Raw genomic sequence first — 24,313 nt, forward strand, 5'->3', positions numbered from 1 at the left:
AAAAAGATACTTCTGAGATTTTTTTTTGATAGCAAAGCAACAATGGATGCCAAAATGAGTAAGGATTTATAACTGGGATTATGGAAAAGCAAGATGATTTGAAAAAAATGAAAGCAAATAGTGGGAGATGTTAACAGTAACAGAAGTTAAGAGAAATTATGGAAGATTAAAACTGGTGAAGAAAGCAACAACAGTAAAAACAAAGTTTTATATCTAAATTGTACCAGAAGATAGATTCTTTAATTATGTTTTCCAGAGATATCAGTGTAATAACAACAAGAGTACTGAGGTTATTTCACTGTTACCGTGACCTTAGGATATATAGTATATTACAAAATCACAGCCATGAAAAAATTATGAAAGCAGGTCACATGATCTGGTAAATCATGCCAATTTTTAAAAGTGATGTCATGATTTTTTGTTTTGTGCCATGGAGTACCAATGCCAGATGCACTCTGTGATGAAGGCAGTTGCAGCAAAGGGATGTCAAGCTGCACTGCAAAAAGCAGCAGATTCTCAGTTGGTAAAGTTCCCAGTTTTGCCTAAGTAAGGCCTGTTGGATTGGGCAAAAAACAGACATTTATTCACTGATTTACTTATCTGTTATTTCACATAAATGGTGTGATTATGTTTATTAATGGCATAGAGTTTACAACCACCAAAGGTAGTGAAGGGGTTAAATGACCAGGCAAAATTTATAGTGTTAATATGAGTGTTAATATATAGTGTTAATATGAGAGAACAGTGATACAGTAATCACACTAGTACTAATCAATAGAAAGAAGAAGAGGAAGAAGGCACAGAATGGTTATAGGACTGAAATACAGAGGACAAGCAAGAGTGTCTGGGCATGCAGATGACTTTTACAGTATACAGCACACCTATGTGTAGACAAATAGTTCAACGAGTAAAATTCCAAATATTTGATATTCCATACAAATGATTTCAATGTAATGACCACAAATTTGAAAATGAGGGGGGTAAAAACAGCCCATGTAATCTACTAAAATGTTAAATCATCATTCATAATCCTTTTAAAACCTTTTGGCTCCTAACAGTACAGTATGTTGTGAAACTGGGTTCACGGTTCAATCCTCCAAACTTCTTTGAGAAAATACAATATTCCTACTCAACATCCATCTCCTCAAACAAATACTGGGAAAGACTCATAGTCAGCCAGGCAGGAAGTTAGTTAATAAACTGCAGGCAAAATCTGGAATTATTTTATTATAATCATAATTAATAATGTATTATGGTGATTATGGTTTGGCTGAGAACAAACAAAAGGGCAGCCTGAGCTGAGTGCAAAATGACTGCCAAATCCTCTGCACAAGTAACAGATGGTACCAGCATTTTAAGGAAGCCCTAAACATAAGAACGCTGAAACCAAGTGAAAAGGGATTCATGTCAAGCCCAGTGCAATAAAAATGCATTTGAGCTGGGTAGTGACCAAGGCACACAAGAGGTACATTCACAAAGAACCAGCCACTTAACTTTTTGGACATGAACTCAATCACATGGCTTAATTTATGGAGAGATTCCCATATATAAAATGTAGAGAAATGGAATGCTGGGCCTGTGGTCTGGCACGTTACTGAGAAAGGATAAAGTTAAAGATAGTGCTGGAGGAAGAAACGATGGGGTGAGCCACTTCTGCTGATTGGTGTGGAAGTAAGGAAAATGTCATAGCTTTTTGATACAGTGAGCCAAATTCTGTCCTGGGATATGTGGAAACAACTTGATTGACTTCAATGGAGCTACATCCACTTATAACAGGATTGGATTTAGCTACATTAGAGCTTTTTTATTTTCTGGCTACACAGAATGACTTGCAAATCACTATCACTCACTTGTAAATTGCTTTTCTACTTTCCTGGGAGTGAATTAATTCTGTTGTTACATCTAACCTGCTTTAGTTTATATTACTTCCAAAAAGGGTTCTAACTGGAAGAATGCGCCTCCAATTTTCTCATAGTGAATCCCAGAGGGAAACCACTAGAGTGCGGGGTAGAAGAATGGGATGATAAATAAAAATAAAATTCCATCATGAAGGACCACCAGCTACACACAAACACACACCCACTTCAAAAGATCCATCTGCTCAAGCTGGAACTTTGCTTGTTCCTCAGGCAAGACAACAGAAATGCCATCCAAATGGGACTTTAGAGACAAAAAGTGTCCAAGTAAGACAATATACAATACAAGAACCAATTCTGCTGCTTCCAATGTCTTTTCATCCATTTCTCTGAACTGTTAAGAATTTTTCAGTGGAATGACCTGCTACAATGAATCTTTTGAGAGCTTTGTGTTTATAGCATTATATAAGCAACTCTTGAACTCTGGCAGACATATTTGATGTTAATGTATTTAAACTTTTATTGTCGTCATGTTATGAACAACTTGCAAGTTATTTAGAAAGAACTCTTACATGCTTGGCTTCCACAAGAGGAACATTCCTTCATTACTTGTTTCTCTGGGACTCTCAGGGAAAGAGGCAGATGCCAGCTGTAGTTGCTTATTAGTTGCAGTCATTAACACGGTGGGCCTGAATCTCCTCTTCTTACACCATTGTACCCAGACTGACATCAGTGGCGTTAGTCCTGACTTAGCCATGTGTATATGAGAGGAAAACCAGACTCAGAATCAGAGCATGCATCTATCAAAACTGCCATTTTCCCCAAGAGTAACCACTAGCCCACAAGGCTGCCAGCTGAAGAATAGAAAAAGTCATAAAGGATACAAGGATTATAAGGGTGTCAGAGAAAGCCCAAATGCAATTTCCATCAAGAACATGGAGGCACTGTCAAAAAAAGTGTGTTGGCTGTAGTAATGGAGAGAATATAGAAAAAGCACTCCCTGAAAGCATGCTAAATGTAAAATATCTATCTACACAGTAATATCAGATATTTTCTCTCCACACAGCTGCCAATGAAGTGTTTTCTAGCTAAATGGGCAGGAACAAGAGTATCATGCCAATACCATCATGAAAGATGCATTATGGCAAAGCAACTGGTACTTTACTCTCCCTTAAAGAGCATATATATGTCCTTCATAACCCCAAAGAGCAGATATACAGGAATATAGACCTCCCACATGAAAGTGTAGCATGCCAGAGGTAAGCTGTATCTTAATATAAAACCGCTTTCTCCCTCAGGGTGTAAAAGTAATATCCACAGCTCTACTTGAGGATAAAATAAAACTGTAAATACAGCAGCTATTATAAAATATGGAACTCCAGCCCACCAATCAAAGCAAGGATCACACCAATCTTTGCATTGCTTTTTCCACTTTCATACTATAAGTACAGTGCATTTTGTTGAAATGCACAATAATTTACTTTCATTTCTTTAGAATGATCTAATACAGCTCTCTCGTGCATCAGTTTCATTTTGGCAAACATGAGTTTTGTGGTCACCTGAACTCATAAAAACAAACAACAGTATTTGGCACTTCAAAATAATAGAATAATAGAAGCAAAGAAGATTAGGGATGGAAGGGACCTCAGGAGGTCATCTAGTCCAACTCCCTGCTCAAAGCAGGACCAACCTCAACTAAATCATTCCAACCAGGGCTTTGTCAAGCCAGGCCTTAAAAACCTCTAACGATGGAGATTCCACCACCACCCTAGGTAGCCCATTCCAGTACTTCACCACCCTCCTAGTGAAAAAGATTTTCCTAATATCCAACCTAGACTTCTCCCACTGCAGCTTGAGACCATTGCTTCTTGTTCTTTCATCTGCCACCACTGAGAACAGCCTAGTTCCATCCTTTCTGGAATATTCTCATTCTGCATGGTGGCATAGCATATATTTAAAATACATGCAAAAAAACTATGTTAGAGGACAATTATTAAAGTTGCAAAGTCCAGCAATCTTAATTCAGTCCCCTTGTGCGTATGCATTATGATATTATCTTTAATTACATTACCACTTACTATTTTTTCCACAGAACTGCTGTCTCATTTAGTGCTCTGGAAGAATATAGCTTATTTTATGATCTGTTTACTTATTTACTGTGTACTATTCAAACCCTGCTCTGAAGATAGAATTATTAATTTCTCCATCGGCTTTTCTATAGTACAAATCACTATAGTATCTGAATGTTTCATGAACAAGTTCATTTCTCTTCACATCTGTGAGGAGAAGGGACAGTATTATCCCCATTTTACAGATGTGGAACTGAGGCACAGAGAGATTTAGGTAAAAAGTTTCACTAGTTTTGTGTTCCCAATTTCAGATACCTAGGACCAGCTCACCTTGACTTCAGTTGTGAGTGCTGAGCACTTCTGCAAATCAAACCCCAGAGTATCAAGTCAGGCACGCAGAAAATGAAGAACATACAAACAGTGGCCACCTATGAAAACTGTGGTTTAAATGACTTGCTTAGCATCACATAACTACACTACGGGAGTGCAGGGATAGAATCCAGTTCTCCAAAGCAGCATTCAAGTGCCTTGACGATGAGACTTTCCTTTGTCGCCCTGAAATCCCCTGCATCATTCACTAGATATCTTCCAATCTCTATCACAAATAAAACAGGGGTCTTACAAACAGTCTTCTTTACTACATAACCCTGGTTCATCCCCAGAGCAGACTGACTCTGTGCACTGAATGAGTCCTAGAGTTTTTCAAAGAAAAAATTACCATAATTTTTAACATGGTTAAAACAATGTTTTCAGTCCAAATGGTTAAAATTTGGCAAACAGGCAATTTTAAGCAACTGTAAATAGTCTTTATATCGGCAAATGTCTGGCAACCTCAATAACAGGAGGTGCTGCCAGTCCCCCCAGTAAAACACACTTGCAAAATATTTATGTACATAAATGGCATCTACATGTGTACATAAATGGTATATAAAAGACATCCATGCATATATTCTGAAAGAAAATTTCTCGTGGTGTTCACAAACCAAAATCCCAGACTGGAGTCCAGAGCTTGGAAAGCGAGGAGGCTCTGAAGAGCCGTCCCATCCCTCTGTAATGGATTTGAGCTAAAACCCTGGGTCAGATTACTTCTGAAATTTTGGGTGTTTTGCAGTCGATATCTGCACTGTGGGCTCATCTCTAGCAATTTTGAATACTTAATGCTAAAGTCATTTTGTACTCTGATCCCGTCTCTCCCATCTTCCAAACTCTCCACCCTTTTTCTTATACATGAAATTTAAGATTCTTCTTCTCATCGTCAAGGCTCCACACAACTCCATCCTGACTACATCTCATCTCTCATTTTCTCCTCCTCCTTTGCACCTTCTTCATTGCTGTAAATCCCTTCATTCCCTTTCATACCAAAGAACTAACCTCTCTTAAGTCCTCTCTAAAATAGACTTCTTTGGCAAAGTCTATCCATGTTAATCCATTAACAAAATAAAAGGATTTAAAGAAAGTAATTGCATCTCCAGATTAAAACCATCTTCTTGTAATCTGGTACATTATATGTACTGTTTGACTAATTCAGACTGTATGAACCTTGCATGATGAACATGTTTTCCTCAGACAATTTAGGAAATTATAAATAATCATAAAGCTTAAGAATGGACTAATTTTATAGAGTTGGAAGTCATGGGAGCTGCTTCAACTAATTTGCTGGGTTTGCAAAACCAGTACAAGTTTGTGAATCTTTTCCTCTCTTTGATAAAACCTCTGTTTTTTCCCCTAAAGTGAAACTTGATTTAAAAAAGATGGACAAAAGCCACACCCTGATTTCTTAACACTGCCAAACTCTGCAGCTGGAGCTTATCCCTGTGATGGTCTGGACTAAAATCCCAGATTTGAACAGCCCTGAGCTCTGCAAAAATTGGATTATGAATTTAGATCCAGACTTGGTGGCTTGAGTCCATCTCTGAAAAATATACATTTTTGGCTAATGGAACAAGGATAGAAGATCCTCTTCCAAGCGAGGCCGGCACAAGCAAACGTCTGGTGTACATGCTGGGTCCGACTCTGCCTGAACTTTGCACAGATGCACAAGGAAAGGATGGTGCAAGGAGTCTTCTCCCTTTTGTTTGCCTGTACAGAAGCTGCTTATAATTGCAGTCCCTGCCTTCTTCTAGCATCCCCAGGGATACAAAGTGGATGGAGAGCTGAGGAGAGCTGACACTAGAGCTCCGCCTGGGGCATTCTGCTGCTCCAAAAGCAGGGTGGCGGCCATCTGGAACAAATGAGCCCTATATATATTGCTTCCTGTCCCCAGTTCTGCTCCTTCCCCTCCCCTCCATTTTCCTTTGTTAGCTTTTCACTTTCCACCTCTCTGTTCCACTCTCTTTGTTCTCCCTATGATGTATCCTTGTTTACAGGACTAACCATAGAAATCATCACGTCCCATTTCAAGACACTTAACCCCCAAACTACACTCCCATTCTGGACTCCTTGATATTCTTCCCCCATCCTCACAAAATGGATTCTTCCTCCATGTTCTTTTCTTCTTGACAGACTCTTGTTCCCAGATAGACTTTTTCCCCTGCTGCATTAGGTATGTCCTCTCAAACCTGAGGGCTAAGATCCCAATGAGCCACGAATCCTGCCTTCATTCACTACTACTCATGAAATGCTTTGAAAGGCTGGCAGGTATGAATGATGATGAGACCTTGTCTGTATGCTCCAATTGGGAAAAAGAAAAGGTTATTACCTGTCAGCATCCACAGTCACATCATGCACCCCTCTCTGGATGACGTCTCGAGAGGCAGCTAGGTCTGGTATTCGGTTCAGACTTCTTGTATACAGGTTGAGCCCTCCATCTGTCATGTACCTGAAAATAAATGTATGGTCAATCAGTAGGAAATGCAAAACTATGGCAACTCTAAAGCAAACTCTGAAACTCTGAAAAATCTGGCAGCAATAAAGCTAATGGGCTGTAGAATTCAAAGCTCAAAGTGAAGGATTCCCCACTTTGTAGTAAAGTCTCCTTTCATGAATCTGTCTTCCATTTTGAGATGCTGGCTGAAGACAATAGCATCTGAATTAAGAAAAAGCATAGTTCTGATAAAAAAAACAAGTGCTTCCATCTGAGTTGGAGAACAGAAGACAGAGGTTAAGAATCTAACCTTGCAGTCCTTTCTATGGTGCGATCAGATAGTCAGCCATGCAAATAGTCTTAACTGTTCATATTAAAAATGGAGGCTGCCTTTTAAAAATCTGACCATTTATGCTGTCATGTTTCCGTGTTGTTGCTTTATGCTGCTTTCTTCATGTTATATTGAATAAAATTTATAAAACTAAAAATTACAGCAACCAGTGTGGTGCTATTCAATGTAAATCACTAAACACTAATTAAAGATGATTGAATTGTAACTAGCAGCAAAAATTTTTGAGACTCCTACCTAACCCACAGTTACATCTTTTAGCGTTTCTATGGTATTTAATTAAGCAGTACTAGAGAGCTGTGTAACCCTCAAGACCTGTGCATTACTCTCACAAGAGACCTGATTATCATATTGCCTTGTTTCCCATGATCGCCCGTTCCTTATCCCCTTCCTGAGTTGTTGTATCATCCTATTGTTTGTGTCTAAAATGTAAGATATTTGGTGCAGAGACACTGTTTGCATATAATTTTATAAAGCACCATTCAGATGTATGAATCTCTACTAGTAATAATACCAATACACATAGGAAAGGTAGGTGGGATATTGGGAAAATGTTTAATTACAGCACTCAGGTAATGAAACACAGTGGAAAACTGTACAGTCACCATAACTGAAGATATTCAAGACAGATCTGAACACCCTTTTATACTGAATGTTTTAGGCTGAAATCAATTCTGTCATGATGCAGTGAGGATGGTGAATATGACTCATCAGAGTTCTCTTTCAACTAAAATGATTCTAATCACAACTTTTTCTATAGCCGTAAAATAGTGCTACCCATATTCATCTTTCAGTTCAAATGTACGTCCAATTAAATTAATATTTTGCCCTAAAAGTGCTACACAGAGTCTTAGGTCCCTGTCTCCAGCTAAAGTCAAGAACACCCAGCTGAACACAGGATTGCATTATCCTAATCTCAGGCCAGATGTATATTGATTCAGTCCCTTTTGGGTCCCTCTGAGAAAAGCTCCAATTTAAGCCAACTGTCACTGGGTTCATGAGGCTAATACAGCAGCCTGGGATTACCAGAGCACATGCCCAGTAGCCAGGAAGAGGTGGCATAGAACTAGCTATGCCAAGTATATGCCATTGGAGCATCTGCCTATGGTAAAAAGATCCTGCCATGGCTAGCTAAGCACTTTAGAGCAGCTTTGTGCAGATGTTGCAGTGAAAAGCTGCTGCAGTGCAGCCAAGAATTGTGGCTTTAGTTTATGAGCCCCTGAGTACTTTTTGGCAAGCTATACCTAAATTCTGCAGCACTTTCAAGTATATTAAAACATGGGGGGATGTTGTTGTTTGATTATTTTTTTTAAATTAAACATGAAAACGTCCACAACACATGTCCCTTTGTTAAGATGTAGTTCACACTGTGAATAGTACTATATATTTGCAACCCCCTGGTTTCAGGCTGTCTGTTTAAAGACTCCAGGATATAGCCCTGCATTGGATTACATTTGATTCACATATGGACGGTTTCCCTGATGATCATACAGGCTAGAAATTTTTGTTTAAAATGAAAGCTTAGATTCTGGAGCAAATTTATGTAGCAGGTGATGATTTATGCAGCAAATTCTATGGCTGTGGAACTGCACATTAAATACAACTGTGGTTAGAACAGAACTCAGTCTGTAAGGTTCTTTTCCCCTTCAGATAAATAAGGGTCATAGTGGAAAAGCTTAACTTGTGAAGCAGGCCTTCCTCACACTAATTCCTAATTACTACTGGATTCCTATCCTCGAGTGTTTAAAGTAATTAAGTGAGAAAGAGAGAAGAAAAAGGATGTCTTTACATGCCTCAATGCATCTTGAATTTTTAGAGCATATTAACTTGTATTTTAATATCTACTGTACCTAAAATATGCTACCTGACCACATTACTACTTACTGTTTATTGACTCATCCTTATTAGTGATGTAAAGAAAAATCACATAACACAATGCCTTAATCATTCTCTAATGTGATACATTAATAAATACTATAAATAAATAAATACTAATATGATACGTTAATAAATACATTTCATATCAAGCACTGCAGAGGCTCCTCCTCTCTTTTTTTGACAAGGACATAAACAAAGCAAAAGTACAGCATATTTTTCTTTGTGGAAAAGGGGGCTTCAGATATCACGGTGCTGCGTCTCACACATTTCTTCTTCCTCTTTTGATATAGCAGGAACCATGAAATCATTCTGAGCTGTCTTCTTCCTCTTCTTTTCAGCTCACTATTTAAATCCAGGCAGAGGCATGGGACCTCATAAGACTGCCAGCATTTCCATAATGTTGCCAAATTGTTGGACTAGAACATTCCGTTTCACCATCATCCATTCTTTAACCTCAGCTACACTTCAACAGAGACCAGTTACATGAGCTCCACATCATGCTTAGTCTTTTCCAGGTTGGTGTGTAGAATTGCTGAGATTGCTACTGAAAGCAGTTTCCTGCACCACAGAAAGGCATGCTGGCAATATACTAAGCTAGGCCCTGTCTACACTTACCTGTGAGATTCGGCGGCAGTCGACGGGAGTTACGCAAAGTACGCAAAAAACTTGCGTAACTCCCATTGACTGCTGAGCTTCTCTTCTGCGTTCTGTCTGTACTGCGCTGCGCTGATGGGAATCGACGCAGAGCTATGCTACTTGTGTAGCTGGTCTTAGTACTTTGATTTCTGGATCGACTGAGCGGGTCTGCACTGACCACTCAGTCGATCCAGAGAAATCGATATGACAATGGCATATTTGCTGCCATCAGTGTAGCCGTAGCCCTAGAGATTTAAACATCCACAGTCCACTTACAGCATGGGTTGTGACCATAGGTGGAGTTTGACTGCTTAATTTGGGGAAGGAAGGAGGGCAAGGGGTAGCAGTAGCTCCCCCGCAGCTCCAGAGCCTGATGTGACCCACCAGAGAAAACAGCGGCAGGGAATCGCACCTCATCAACAGGATTATCCGCAGGCAGCAGCGTGGATGAAGCTGCTGGCTCCAGGAGCCTGCAGAGCAGTAGCAGCTCAGGGAGAGTGCCCGGCAGCGGTGGGGGACTGCTGCTGGAGGCAGGTGATGGTGACGGCTGCTGGGAGCAGTGCTCTGACTGGAGATGGAAGCAGCTGTGCAAAGTGAAGAGCATGGAGCTGGACCAGCTCTGTCCCCCTCTCCGCCAACTGTGCTGGGCCAGCTGCTTGCAGCAGCCCTCCCCTCCTAAGGGTCCCCTACCCCCCAACAACTGCCTGGGGTTGCCCGTGTGAGGCGCCAAGGTCCCCACCACTGCCCGGCCCCGCTCTCAGCCCGGTGCCCTTCAGCCAACAGGGGGAGGTGGCTCCATCATCATAAGTTTGGGGGGGCATTGCCCCTCAGGCCCCCTAAACTTCACCCATGGTTGTGACACTAACCTGCCCTATCCATGTGCCTCAGCTCTGACCTAGAGAGACCATCTCCTGGCTTAGAGTATTTCAGTCTCATATCCATTCCACCTTTGACATCTCTGATAAGATTGTCTGCAAGAGTCCCAATTTGTGCAAACTGTGATGTGATGTGACATGGCCAAATGTCCCCTAAGAATTAGAGTCAGAGCACTAACTAATTTTACATAAGCCACTGAATAACCTTCAGATGCTAACAATCTTATAATCACTTTTGATTTATGGGCTGGATTTGAACTACTATCTACACACTGGAAAATTATGTCCCATAATTTCCTATGTCCCATGCTTCCAGTTGTCTAAGCAGACAGAATTATTCTGAAGTTCTGATGTCCACTAAAAGCACCCTGGAATATTATAATGTGTCCTGAGCATAAGACTCCCTTTGAATTGCACTTTGCCTGCTATACGCTACCTGATACATTAGGCAAGTGAAGAGTAATTCAAATATTGATAATATTGAAAATGAGGCCTTTTTTCTTAAATTACCTATTGGAATTTCTAGCTCTCAAGGTAAATTCTTAGAGTAAAGTACTTAATACAAATACGCCCAAGTGGCAAATGAGTATAAGTCTATCCTCAGTGCCAAAGGCAAGAGTCTCAGAGATACCCTCAAATCAACAAGGAATATCATCATTGGCACATTTTTTTTTTTTTTTTTTTTTAAACAACATTAAAAAGTTCTTTCTTGGTAGAGCCAGAAAATGGAATCTGTATATGCGATAATTACAATAGTCTACTTTTGAAATCAGGTTGAAATCAGTCCCTGAAAAACAAATGAACAAACAAACAAAAATAGGATGCAAAAATGAAAACAATTGTCATCCATTGCTCCTGGGTTAACCAGAGGAAAACAGTAACTGACATATTCCTGTCTCAAAGGGTATTCCAACAGGTCAGAAATGATACGCACAGTTGAAGAATTGTGGTAAAGGCAGCATCTGACATGCAAACAGAAAAAGTCAGCCCTATCTGAAAATACAATATCTGTCACTGAAAAAATGCAAGAGGAATACTGAAAAAAGCTCTAAGGCATGATAGAACCAAACTCTGGTTTTACGAGACAGTTGTGGAAACCTCAATAAACACTTTATATTCAGACCGCTAAAAACCTGCTTCTGCACCCCCGGAAGCTAATAGCTGAACTCTCATTGACCTCAACAGGGAACAAGCTGGACCCCACAGAAGGATTATAAGAGTGTTATTATTTTATTTAAGCATTATGTGGTGTCCACAATTCTACATTTACCAGGTTAGATGTCTTTACGCAAAATCTAGTTAAATTTGCCCCGTCCTGCATTATGGTTTCAGCTGGGTAAAATGCCACTTACCCACTATTGATGTCATCTGTTCTGAGGCTTTTCCCAAGAATGTCCCCATCACTCATGTAACCTCCAACATCAACTTCAGAGGACATGTCCAGATCACTGCTTCCTTTTTCATTCATCTCAATCTGTGACATATTCCCAAGGCGAGAAACAGCTGCTCGGCGAAGAGGTGTGGTATACATGAATCGCGAGGGGTCCGTATGTATGAAACGACCAGCACTACTGCGAGGGTAACCACCACCCAAAGATGGGGCATCTCCAGCCTGGAGGCGAGGACTGGCCTGGCCAAGCCTCCAAGTCACTGGCGTGGATCGGCTTGTCAAGCTTGGTATACTTCGCCCATTCACTTCAGTTGTCACAGTGCTGTCAAAAGTTGTCTCCAATGTGCTGTCAAATAAAATGTAGAAATCAGTTAATCGTGCTCTCTCTCTTTCTCAAAAATAAAGATGAGCAAAAGTTGCACAGATAGGTGAAGTGTAGAAATATAAACTGGGTATAAAATAACCGAAAACCTTTTCTCTACAGATTTTTTATTTGTACACATTAGACACTTAAAACTGTAGACAAGCTTCCAAATGAGTCCTGAGATACTATTTGCAGAAGGGTAAACAAAACATTTACATCAAATTATTGTGACAAGAATCCCAGACACACAAATAATAGCGATCAGAATATTGTTATATTAATTTTCTCTTGCAAACCTCTAATGGTAAGCCTGCAATATTTGACTGCAAGTACTCTTCTACTCTCCAAAATGTAAGGAGTCCATGCACAAATATTACCTGTGGCTTATTTGGGTCCCTCTAAGACTGGACATAGTTTCTTCCAAATTCTGTCTCAGATCTGCTATATTCTTTACTGTTCGCATTCTTCTTGTTTCTGGGTCTTCCCCTGGAAGAAAACAAAATAATAATATAAATTCTGTGCTGGTGTGCAGTCACATGTATGTATGTATGTGTGTGTGTGTATAAACTAAAACACACGCATGTGTGCAGACAACTATATCAATATATGTATACATACATATATCAACATATCAAACATATAATTTAAAATTTGAACAGAGAGTATTTGTATATGTGTCAATCCATATCATAGACCCATAGACTTTAAGGTCAGAATGGACCAATATGATCATCTAGTCTGACCTGCACAATGCAGGCAACAGAACCTCACTCACCCACTCCTGTAATAGACCCCAAACCTATGATTGAATTACTGATGTCCTCAAATAATGGTTTAAAGACTTCAAGGTACAGAGAATCCACCAGCAAGTGACCAGTGCCCCATGCTGCAGAGGAAGGCGAAAAGCCCCCAGGGTCTCTGCCAATATGCCCTGGGAGAAAATTCCTTCCTGACCCCAAATTTGGCAATCAATTAAACCCTGAGCATGTGGGCAAGACTCACCAGCCAGATACCCAGAAAGAATTATCCGTAGTAACTCAGAACGCACCCCATCTAACATTCCATGACAGGCCAATGAACATATTTACCACTAGTACTCAAAGATCAGTTAATTGCCAAATTAGGCTGTCCCATCATACCATCCCCTGCATAAACTTATCAAGCTCAATTTTGAAGCAAGCTAGGTTTTTTGCCCCCTCTGCTCCTCTTCAAAGACTATTTCAGAACTTCACTTCTCTGATGGTTAGAAACCTGTGTCTAATTTCAAGTCTAAACTTCCTGATGGCCAGTTTATATCCATTTGTTCTTATGTCCACATTGGTGCTGAACTTAAATAATTCCTCTTCCTCCCTGGTATTTATCCCTCTGATGTATTTATAGAAAGCAATCATATCTCCCCTCAATCTTCTTTTGGTTAGGCTAAACAAGCCAAGTTCTTTGAGTCTCCTCTCATAAGGCAGGTTTTACATTCCTCAGATCATCCTAGTATCTCTTCTCTGTACCTGTTCCAGTGTGAATTCATCTTTCTTAAACATGGGAGACCAAAACTGCACACAATGTTCCAGATGAGGTGTTACCAGTGCCTTGTGTAAGGTACTAACACATCCCTGTCTCCACCAGAAATACCTTGCGTGATGCATCCTATAACCACATTAGCTTTTTTCACAGCCACATCACATTGGTGGCTCATAGTCATCCTGTGTTCAACCAATACTCTCAGGTCCTTCTCTTCCTCTGTTACTTATAACTGATGAGTCCCCAGTTTATAGCAAAAATTCTTGTAATTAGTCCCTAAATGCATGACCTTGCACTTTCCACTATTACATTCCATCCTTTTTCTATTACTCCAGTTTACAAGGTCATCCACATCTTTTTGTCTGATATCCTGATCCTTCTCTGTATTGGCAATCCCTCCCAACTTTGTGTCATCCGCAAATCTTATTAGCACATTCCCACTTTTTGTGCCAAGGTGAGTAATAAAAAGGTTAAATAAGATTGGTCCCAAGACCGATCCCTGAGGAACTCCACTAGTAACTTCTCTTCAGCCTGACAGTTCACCTTTCAGTATGACCTGTTGTAGTCTCTCCTTTAACCAGTTCCTTATCCACCTTTCAATTTTCATATTAATCCCCATCTTTTCCAATTTAGCTAACAATTCCCCATGTGGAACCATATCAAATGCCTTACGAATTATAGGTAAATTAGCTCCACTGCATTCCCTTTGTCCAAAAATTCTGTTATCTTCTCAAAAAAGGAGATCAGGTTGGTTTGGCACAATCTACCTTTTATAAAATCTTGTTGTATTTTGTCCCAATTACCATTAACCTCAATGTCCTAAACTACTTTCTTTTTAATTTTTTTTACCAAGACCTTGCACATTACTGAGGTCAAATTAACAGCCCTGTAGTTACCCACATAATTCTTTTCCCCTTTCTTAAAAATAGGAACTATGTTAGCAATTCTCCAGTCACATGGTACAACACCTGAGTTTACAGATTAATTACAAATCTTTGCTAATGGGCTTGCAATTTCATCTGTTAGTTCCTTTAATATTCTTGGATGGGGATTATCCGGGCCGCCCGACTTAGTCCCATTAAGCTGTTCGAGTTTGGCTTTTACCTCAACTGTGGTAATTTCTACCTCCATATCATCATTCTCATTAGCTACCCTGCCACTATCCCCCAAGCTCTTCATTAGCCACATTAAAAATAGAGGCAAAGTATTTGTTTGGATATTGGGCCATGCCTAGATTATCCTTAACCTCCACCCCATCCTCAGTGTTTAGCAGTCCCACTTCTTCTTTCTTCATTTTCTTCTTATTTATATGGCTGTAGAACCTTTTACTATTGGTATAATTCCTTCGCAAGGTCCAGCTCTACTTGGCTTTTGGCATTTCTCACATTATCCCTACATGTTTTGACCTCCAAGAGGCAGCTTTCCTTGCTGACCCCTCCCATCTTCCACTCCTTGTAGGCTTTCTGCTTTTCCTTAACCACCTGTCTGAGAGGCTTGCTCATCCATCTTGGTCTACAACTCTTGCCTATGAATTTATTCCCCTTCCTTTGGATGCAGGCTTCAGATAGTTCTTGCAACTTTGACTTGAAGTAATTCGAAGCCTCCTCTGCCTTTAGATCCATGAGTTCTTCAGTCCAGTCCACTTCCCTAATTCCCTTAATTTTTTAAAATTAGCACTTTTGAAATAAAAGTCCCTAGTCACAGATCTATTTTTGTTTATCCTTCCATTTAGTTTGAATTGAATATGCTCATGGTCGCTTGACCAAAGGTTGTCCCCTACAACCAGCTCTTTTATGAGGTCCTCATTACTTAACAATACCAAATCTAAAATGGCATCTCCTTTTGTTGGTTCAATAACTATTTGGTGAAGGAATCAGTCAGCTATCACATCCATAAAAATCTGGACCCTATTATTACTTGCACTTGTCCTCCAGTCTATATCTGGGCAGTTAAAGTCTCCCATAATCACACAATTCTCAGTAGTATTTACTTCATTAAAAACATTAAAGAGCTCTCTCTCCATATCCAAATTGGATCCCCGTGTTTGTAGCACACCCCAAGCACTATACCAGGGGAAGCTCTAGTAGCTTTCTTCCCCAATGTGATTTTTGCCTATACAGACTCTGTCTATCTATTCCATCACTTCTAATTTCTTTACAGTCTACCTCATTATTGATATACAATGTTACTCCACTACCTTTGCCTTTATTTCTGTCTTTCCTCAACAGCACATACCCTTCAATACCTGTACTCCAGTTATGACTACTATTCCACCATGTTTCTGTTATCCCTATAATATCTGGTTTCTCTTCCTCCATCAGTAGCTCTAGTTCCTCCATTTTATTACCCAGGCTCCTTGCATTGTATACAAAGATCTTAATTTTTGCTGTTTGGCTTCACTCACATTCCTTACCTGATTTGGCACAATCATTCTACCATCAGTATCACCTATTAGACTGATATCTACACTACTCTTCCTCTTAATGTCCATTCTCCTATCCACTGCTGTGTCCTTTCTTACTTCATTTTCCTCCCTCTCAATGTTAAAATCAGGCATGGAGATTACCTGGGCATCTCCCAACCATCTTCCCGAAATTCCTAGTTTAAAGCTCTCTTAACCAGTTGCGTCAACCTCCATCCTAGAAGTCCATTCCTTCCCTACTCAGGTGAAGTCCACCCCAAGAGAACAGTCCTCTGTCTATGAATGACTCTCAGTGCCCATACATCCCAAAGCCCTCCTTATAGCATCACTGCCTGAGCCATCTGTTGATCATGGGAATCTTGTCATGTTCCCATGTTGTCATGGGAATCTTGTCATGGGAATTGTTGTCATTCTCTAGGGACAGGCACTTAAGAGCACCTGAACCATGATTTCCTTTAGAGTCTTCCCCAGTTTGGCACAGTCTCCTTTGATACATTCCAGCAAGAATCTAGCCGTATCATTTGTTCCCACATGAAGGACAATCTTGGATTCTTTCCCGCTCCCTTTAGGATCCTCTTCCGCCTCAAGTCCACATCCCGTATCTTAGCACCCAGCAGACAGCACACCCTTCTTTTCTCTGGATCAATTCTGGTTACAGGCCTGTCTGTTCTTCTCAGTAGGAAGTCCCCAGTCATGTAGACCTGCCTTTTCCTGGTGACGCTGTGATTCTCCAGCCTATCCCCTGTTCTTTCTGGCTCCAAGTCCTCTCATCATCTACTTTCCCTTGCAATCCTCTGAAACCCATCCTTTATCCTCCTTGGGCTCTTATTTGGTGGTATCGCCATTGGCTCATCCACTCTTTGTATAGGAATAACTACTCTTCTCTTCTTCCTTGACTTCCCACCTTCAGTTACCACCTGCTGTGCCCCTTCTTCATTTTCCAGCTCCACAAACCTTTTCCTGCCCACGTACAACATGCACTAACCCATCCTGCCAATAATATTCCACACTCACACAACAATCATAATTTTGGGGTTGAATAAAAACTCATTTTAAGAATAGCACGTTAATGAAGGGTTGCTATGAGGGTTGCTAAAAAATTATGAATGATACTCAGTCTTTGGTCCCGATTTAGGAAAACATTTCAGCACACACTTAAAATCTATCCCTATTCAGAAAAGCACTTAAAGGTAAGCATGTACTTAAGCACCCTAGGGATGCTTTCCTGAACTGGAACCTTATTTCCCACAATCCCACAGCAGGCATAAAACAAAACAAAACACTGTAAATCCCAATACACTTCATACATTTATAGACTAAGTCCAGAAGGGACCATAATGAGCATCCAGTCTCACCTCCTGCATAACAAAGGCCATCCATACAGTTTCACTCAGAAGTTCCTGCATCAAACCCACCATTTTTCACTATACAGAAAAAAATAATAAACCCACAAAAATAAAATGCACACGGTGAAATGCTGTGTGACCCATGAACAATGTAAAAGTCTAATGAACAATATCAAATAAGTATATAATAATAAGAAAATTTACCTAATAAATATCTGAAAGCCATCCAAGAAAAAATCAGATATTAATTTTTTTAAATGGTATATTTGATCTAGCAGTTTTTGTTTATTTTAATATCAATTAACTACCACATATTTGCATTTTTTTTTTTTTTTTTTTGGGAACAGTGTGGTATTAAATGACAAAGTATTACAGATTCTATCAAACCACTGGTTTGTCAAGCCCAGAATGCTGCCTCCGACAGTATCCCATATGCGATGCTTCAGAGAGGAGGTGAGGAGGGTAGACATAAATCTCCTAGCAATTTGTACAATTCTGAACAAACAGGTGAAAATATTCCTTCCTGACCTCCATGATTGATCACTTTATGTCCTTGCACATTCCTTGATTAACCCCAATTTAGTTAGTGTATTACCAATGTTCTCATCAGTAACGAAACTGTAAAATCCTTTCAAAATAGACTAATATTATTTTGCTCTAAATTTTAGCATTTCTCAGACATACACAAATTAAAGTTGTAATTCCATCTCGGGATTCTGGAGATATTAAGAAACTGCTTGTACTCTGATCTCATATTTGCTGAGTACAGGAGAACACTTTGTGAATCTGAATTCAAACACAAAAGAGAAGATTAGAAACACCAGGGAGAGAGAAAGGACTGGGTGATAATAAGAGAATATCATGTTTTCTCAGTAAGGCATATACATTTCTTCATAGTGCTGGGTTTTTTTTTTTGTGTTGTTGCTACCTTTCCTCCCCCTCATGTCCTGTAGGTAAATTTATAGGTAAGATCTAAATATGACAACAGTTGAAGAAGAAATTTGGGGAGAGCATGCTAACTATAAGAAGCAGTATGCAAGAATGCATAGAGATGTCTGTGATAGAAGGAAAGGGTTGTGTCACTGGTAGAGCAGAATAGTAGAGAGAAAGGCAAGGGTAAACTAAGTATTATTAGAGCTCATCAAAAAAATTTGGTGGAACAATTTTTCATTGTATAAGACAATTTAATCAAAACTGAAATATTTTGTGGGATAGTATGAAATGCACCAATATTTTTGCTGGAAAATTTAGAAACAAATCCTTTCAGCTTTTTTGTTCCATTCTGACAATGTCGTTTTCACTTTTATATTGTATGAAAATATGAATCTTAAGTTTATATTATGATAGATTTAATATAATATTATGCTGTTTCAATTTTATCAAAATGAAAAAAATTACCTCCATCAAAATTAAATGTTTTGCTGTTTCCAAATAGAAAACTTTCAGAATTTCTGTACCACAGGAAACTTCAAGAATTTGACTTTTCATTGCAATTTGGAATGTGTTTTTTTTTAAATGTTGGAATTTTCAGTGGAACAGAAATTTCATTTTCCAATGAGCAGTTGTCATAATATAGACAGGGGCCATGAGATCTTGAAGTACACCTTTCAAGGCAAGACACAGCACGCAATGAGGAGTCAGCAAAAAGACTCAAAGGGGGTGTGCAACCTGGCTGAAACAATGAATGAGAAAGATTATTTTGGCAGCAGAAATCTAGATAGGAAAAAGGGGGTTAAATTAATCCGATAATCAATTTGCAGGTGATGAAGGAATGCATAAACTGTAAGGAGGACAGTCTAAGGCTGGAATTGACACAATCTGCTAGCAAGGCACAGAGGAAAAAACAATGTTTGGCCACAAATGCTATTTAGCTTCTGACAATAGCTGAGGATACAATAAGACCTCTTGTTAAAAAAAAGTACACACACCTCCCACTCAGTCAAAGAATGTATAATTTCGTATGCTATTTTCCTCTGCCTGTATCCCTCAAGTCACCAGAATCACCTCTGTTGATATACATGCATACAGCGATCATAATTAAGAAGTCAATATCCACCAACAGTTACCACACAATGATATCTAGGACACCACAGTTTTCCATTTATTTAGGAATGAAAGGGAAGCAAGTGTGGAAGCTGTAAGGTATCATTTGGCAAAAGTTGGAAAAAATATATATATATATATGGCTTGCATATGTGTGTTATTAACCAACAATTATTGCTCGTTAGTTAAGGTTGCAATAAGATTCCATAATAAACTCAGTTTTAACTCCACCCCTAAATTGTTTTGATCTTAAAATTGCCCTATTTACTGGAAAGGCAATTTGGGACTGTGGATCTTGTTCATTTGTAAAGGTTTGTAGCCCATGTTGGACATTTACATCATAGGTAATGGAATGGTGTAGGAGGATTTCCTGGTCTATAGTCTGAGGTAGGGCTTAAGGGTGTGAGGGTTAAGGTTGTTTTTAGAATGTGGAATATGCATACTTTACATGTGTATATTTATTTGAGGGATGGAGGATGTCTGAATATTTATGTACCTTAATTATTTGCTTCCTTATGCTAAAACCTTTGAATTTTAAAATTGCAATGTTTTTCTTGGGGGGAGGGTGTGCATGCGTGTGTAGTTATTTTAACATTATTGCTAATATTTTCTATATTTAATATTCACTGTTACTTTATTTACTTCCTTCCCTTGTTTGTTTGTCTCTATCTGGACAACAGACCCTTGTCGTGCATTTAGAATATAAGATCCTTTGGCAGGGACTGTTTTTTTTTATTGTGTATATACAGACCGTATTATAATGGAATCTTGATCCTCAATTGGGGCCAACAATTGTTTCCCTCAAACACAGTTTCTCCTCCAAAATTATACTGTCCAACATTCCAGACTGGCAATAATCTGTGCTGGAAAAATGACATGTTTAAAGTCTATTCTCCTGCCATCTCTCAAAAGTAGAAGTGCCCATTAGAAACTAAAGAATTCCTCATTTTCATGGCATAAGGCTCTTTGTTTCTAACACAAACAGATTAGGAGATGTTTGACCGTGAAATCATAACATTATTATATAAAGAAAAGCTATTTTGTATTATTTCTAGAGGTTTCTAAAATGTATTAGTTTTAATTTCTTTCCTCTTAGGTGTTTACTGGTTAGCTCATGTCACTAAAGGCTAATAGCTTAAAAGTAGGAAAAAAGAAAAATAGAATCATTAAAAATATTAATACTCCATCAAAAGAGTTCTAAGATTTTTTTCTGCAAAGAGTCTGGCATGCTATGAACAGATTACATGAGGGTGTAGTATAAAGGTTTTATTGGCACTCATCTGGAGTGACCTGCTTCATTCATTCAAGGCTTCACCACTCATGATTAATGCAGACATTAAAAACTCTTGCATATAACAGCTTTATAGCACACTAAACCTTCATGGATTCTCTCTAAAAATATCTACAGCTCTCTCTGTCTCCTGCATGAGATACAAACACAAACAATCAAAATGATCATTTTTCAAAGTCACTGTTCAGGTATGTTAAACTTTTAGACTCCCATTTGTGATGTTTATCTTTAACAGCTTAATCAATAACCCTGATAACGATCACTTCAGAATTTATGTGCTGGCTATAATTAATGCCTGAAGCAGATAACAATAAAATAATAATTTCACATATATAGGGCCTTTCATCAAAGTATTTCCAGCTAATAGTAATAATAATAAGCTCCCATGTAGAATTTTTCATCCTTAGATCTCAAAGCACTTTACAAAGGAAGGTATAATTATCCCCATTTTACAGATGGGGAAAGGAAAGCTCACAGAAGTGCAGTGGCAGAGTCAGATGTACAATTCAGATTTCTTAACTACCTGCTTCCTAATCTCCATGCAAAAGTCAAACCTGGCACCTCAGTGTAAAGTACCACTAGGAAACATACAGACTAGATACATGCTATATAAACTTGGCAAAGGAAGCATATTTTCAACCATTTTCCTACAGAAAGCTTCTGAAATTAACACTTTGAACAACCCACCCTTTCAAGGAATGAGATGAAAAGTAATACCAGCAGCACAGAAGCTTTTTGAAGTACCTATGGCTGTGAAATTTAGATGCTTACTATCATGTACTGATGTAGCTAGAATGTGAAGCTTTGGCACCCACAATTCTGTGCAAATTCCATGTTTATGGATGAGATTATCTGCAGGGAGAAGGGGAAATGTGAGGATAAAGTCATAAGTAGGCCATGAAATTGCCTACATAAAACAATCCTTGTTAAGAATCCAAGGTGCCTAATTTTACATTAATGAGAAGGAAAGTTATTAAAAATGAAATAAAATATGTATTAATAAACTGGTAACACATGTTTCACTTTATTTTTAAAGAGCTAAGAAAGCTGTGCTCAATTATTTACATACTGTATTGCTGCTAATGTACCTATCAAAAAAGATTTAGAAACTGGTCTTCATTTACTACAGTCTTTAAAGCTAAAGGAGGCTAGCAAGAGAGGAATACTCTAAAACTCAATTTTACATACTACTACAAATAAACCCAATTCTGTCTCACAATATTACTGTCAACAACAGAAGTCTGCTCAATGCAGATATATTCTAAACACTTATGTAACTCTCTGCCCTTTCTTGTGTTAAACAGAAGTTAACTTACCTAATATATCAGTGTAAAGTACTTGTTCTAGGTCCCCCAGCATTGTCATTATGACATCCTCATCCAGCTGTGCGGTCCCTTCACGGAGGCAGCCTTCTTCCTCTTCCTCTGCCCAGTTCTTGCTAGTGAAATTTGACTTGCAGGGCACATGTTCATCATCTGATTTGCCCCTTTCCTCATTACCAACCTGAAAACCTTCATCTAGAGACTGGCCTCCAAATCTTCTACTTGACTTATTGCTTCTAGCAGGTGGGAGAACTTCAGTTTCCTGGGGGGTTGCACTGCTGGGATGGTAAAGAGAGTGCACCGACTGCGAGAGCAACTTTGACACTGAGATTCTATCTCCAACTTCTGTCTCTCTCCGACGATAACTCTGGCTAGACTTGGAGGCATTTCCAAACCAGTTCTCCCTGCATGAGTATCGTCTCTTCTCCCCTTCACTTATGAGTGTAAGGTTGGTCAAAGACTTCTGTTTCTGAAGACGAGCATTCCCCCTTCTAACATCCTTGCCTTTAAAGACTGATAATTCAGCAGGTCGTTGCATCCTTACTGCTAAAGCTTCGCCTCAGTTAGATTTCATATTCCGAGATTTACAGTAGCTCAGCTCTTTAAGTCCGTCTCAGACGTGACCCGTTCAGCACTGTACAATGCACACACCATGTAGCACATCTCTGCACTTGTAATGAAAAGCAAAGCTCAAGCATCCAGTTTATGTGCTGTAGCTGACTAGACAGGCACAGTCATTTTCTCTAAATTTACACTACTGCTTGGGCTAAGCCACTTTAATCTGCAATACTTACAGGCATTTTTACTTGAATTTCTCTCAGGCAGAAGAGAGTTGATCAAACACTCTGCTCCCACACAGAAGTAATCCCAAAACCCAACTGAGTTTTCTCCTCTTCATCCAATCACCAGTCTCATCAGAACGATGGGCCTGCATCTCTCTCTCTCTCTCTACAGCTGCTGTGTTCTAAAATCCAAAGTACAGCGCAAGCACTGTCGGGTGCTTTATTTCCTCTCACCACATCATGACGGATCCCAATGCTCAGCTCTTTACTTTAGATGGGCTGACACTGAGCTGCAAGTACAGCCTACACGTCAGAGCTCAATAACAGCCAAAATTAACCACTGAAGCAAAGCTCTGCACAAGCCTCCTCACATTTTAGTATTCAACCTGCATTCCCAGATCTATGACTCTTCTCTGCTACTGCAGTGGATGCTGCTGGCTGCCATGGCAGCAAACATCCTGGTGAATTAAACCGGAGACACAGAAGCCTCTGTCCAGTTTAAAATGCCACAGGTTTTAAGACATAGTTTCACCTGAATGGGCTGCCACATTATTAGCCCTAGCTCACACACATGCTATTTTTCTCCCTGGAAGGTACGAATGAGAAGCTATTTCTTCCTTCTCCCTGCTACTCCTTTTGCAGGCTGTTAAAAAGCAGATTTGCAAATGGCTCTTGAATCTTGCAATTTCTGCTGTAAATGAATAAATATAATTTAAAAGGATAAAGAAACTAAAGAATGGAACCTTATGCTACCCACCCACTGTGTGGCAGTGATTTATAAAGTGAAAGATTTCATGTCATCCTTCAATAAAAAATCTTGGGATTCAGCAGCTGCTATGGAATTATAAAGCTTTGATAAAAATCAAGGCTTCACAACCCTTCAAAAGGAGCCTATTAAATGGAACACTCTATGGAAAGAATACAATTTTCTTACAAAGATACCCAATTTCAAGTTTGAAACAAAGTTCACAAGAGCTAAATGTTACTTTTACACATATAAAGAAATGACACCCATGCAAGGACACTAACATTTAAAATATAATCTTCTCCCAGTGGGGAAAAAAATACTTGTATTAAGAATTAAGACACTTGAACAGAAAATTAGCACTAAAGAAGAATTTTATCCCATCTTTAAAAGACAGACTTTTACCCAGAAGCAATCAATTTGGACAAACACTGTGCAGAAATGTCAAAATATAGCTATAGAAACGTTACATAATACATTGATTCATGATACACCTGTAATACACTGTATTGTGGGAAACCCTAGGAATTAATGATACACAAGGACAGATTATTTGCAGACTTTCTATTTTAGTAATAGATGGGCATTAAGAATAGCCCCAGTGCAGTATTTGCTTTTCATCCTCTC

The 24,313-nt window shown here is 39.1% G+C and overlaps 1 protein-coding gene across 2 annotated transcripts in view; it reads right to left on the reverse strand.

The window, feature by feature from the left end:
- Positions 1-24,313, reverse strand: part of NAV3 (neuron navigator 3) — a 343,145-nt gene that overhangs the window by 134,281 nt on the left and 184,551 nt on the right. For both annotated transcript variants that reach the window (XM_067559905.1, XM_067559904.1), the window contains exons 10-12: positions 12,598-12,706; positions 11,819-12,202; positions 6,624-6,743 (exon numbers count right to left, since the gene is read on the reverse strand). In XM_067559905.1, coding sequence (XP_067416006.1) covers positions 6,624-6,743; positions 11,819-12,202; positions 12,598-12,706 — 613 coding nt within the window. The remainder of the gene's footprint in view (positions 1-6,623; positions 6,744-11,818; positions 12,203-12,597; positions 12,707-24,313) is intronic.

The sequence above is a fragment of the Emydura macquarii genome, unplaced genomic scaffold, assembly GCF_026122565.2.
Source record: "Emydura macquarii macquarii isolate MOO-44397 ecotype Brisbane River unplaced genomic scaffold, CSIRO-AGI_Emac_v2 contig_2205, whole genome shotgun sequence".
Classification (NCBI taxonomy): Eukaryota; Metazoa; Chordata; order Testudines; family Chelidae; genus Emydura; species Emydura macquarii.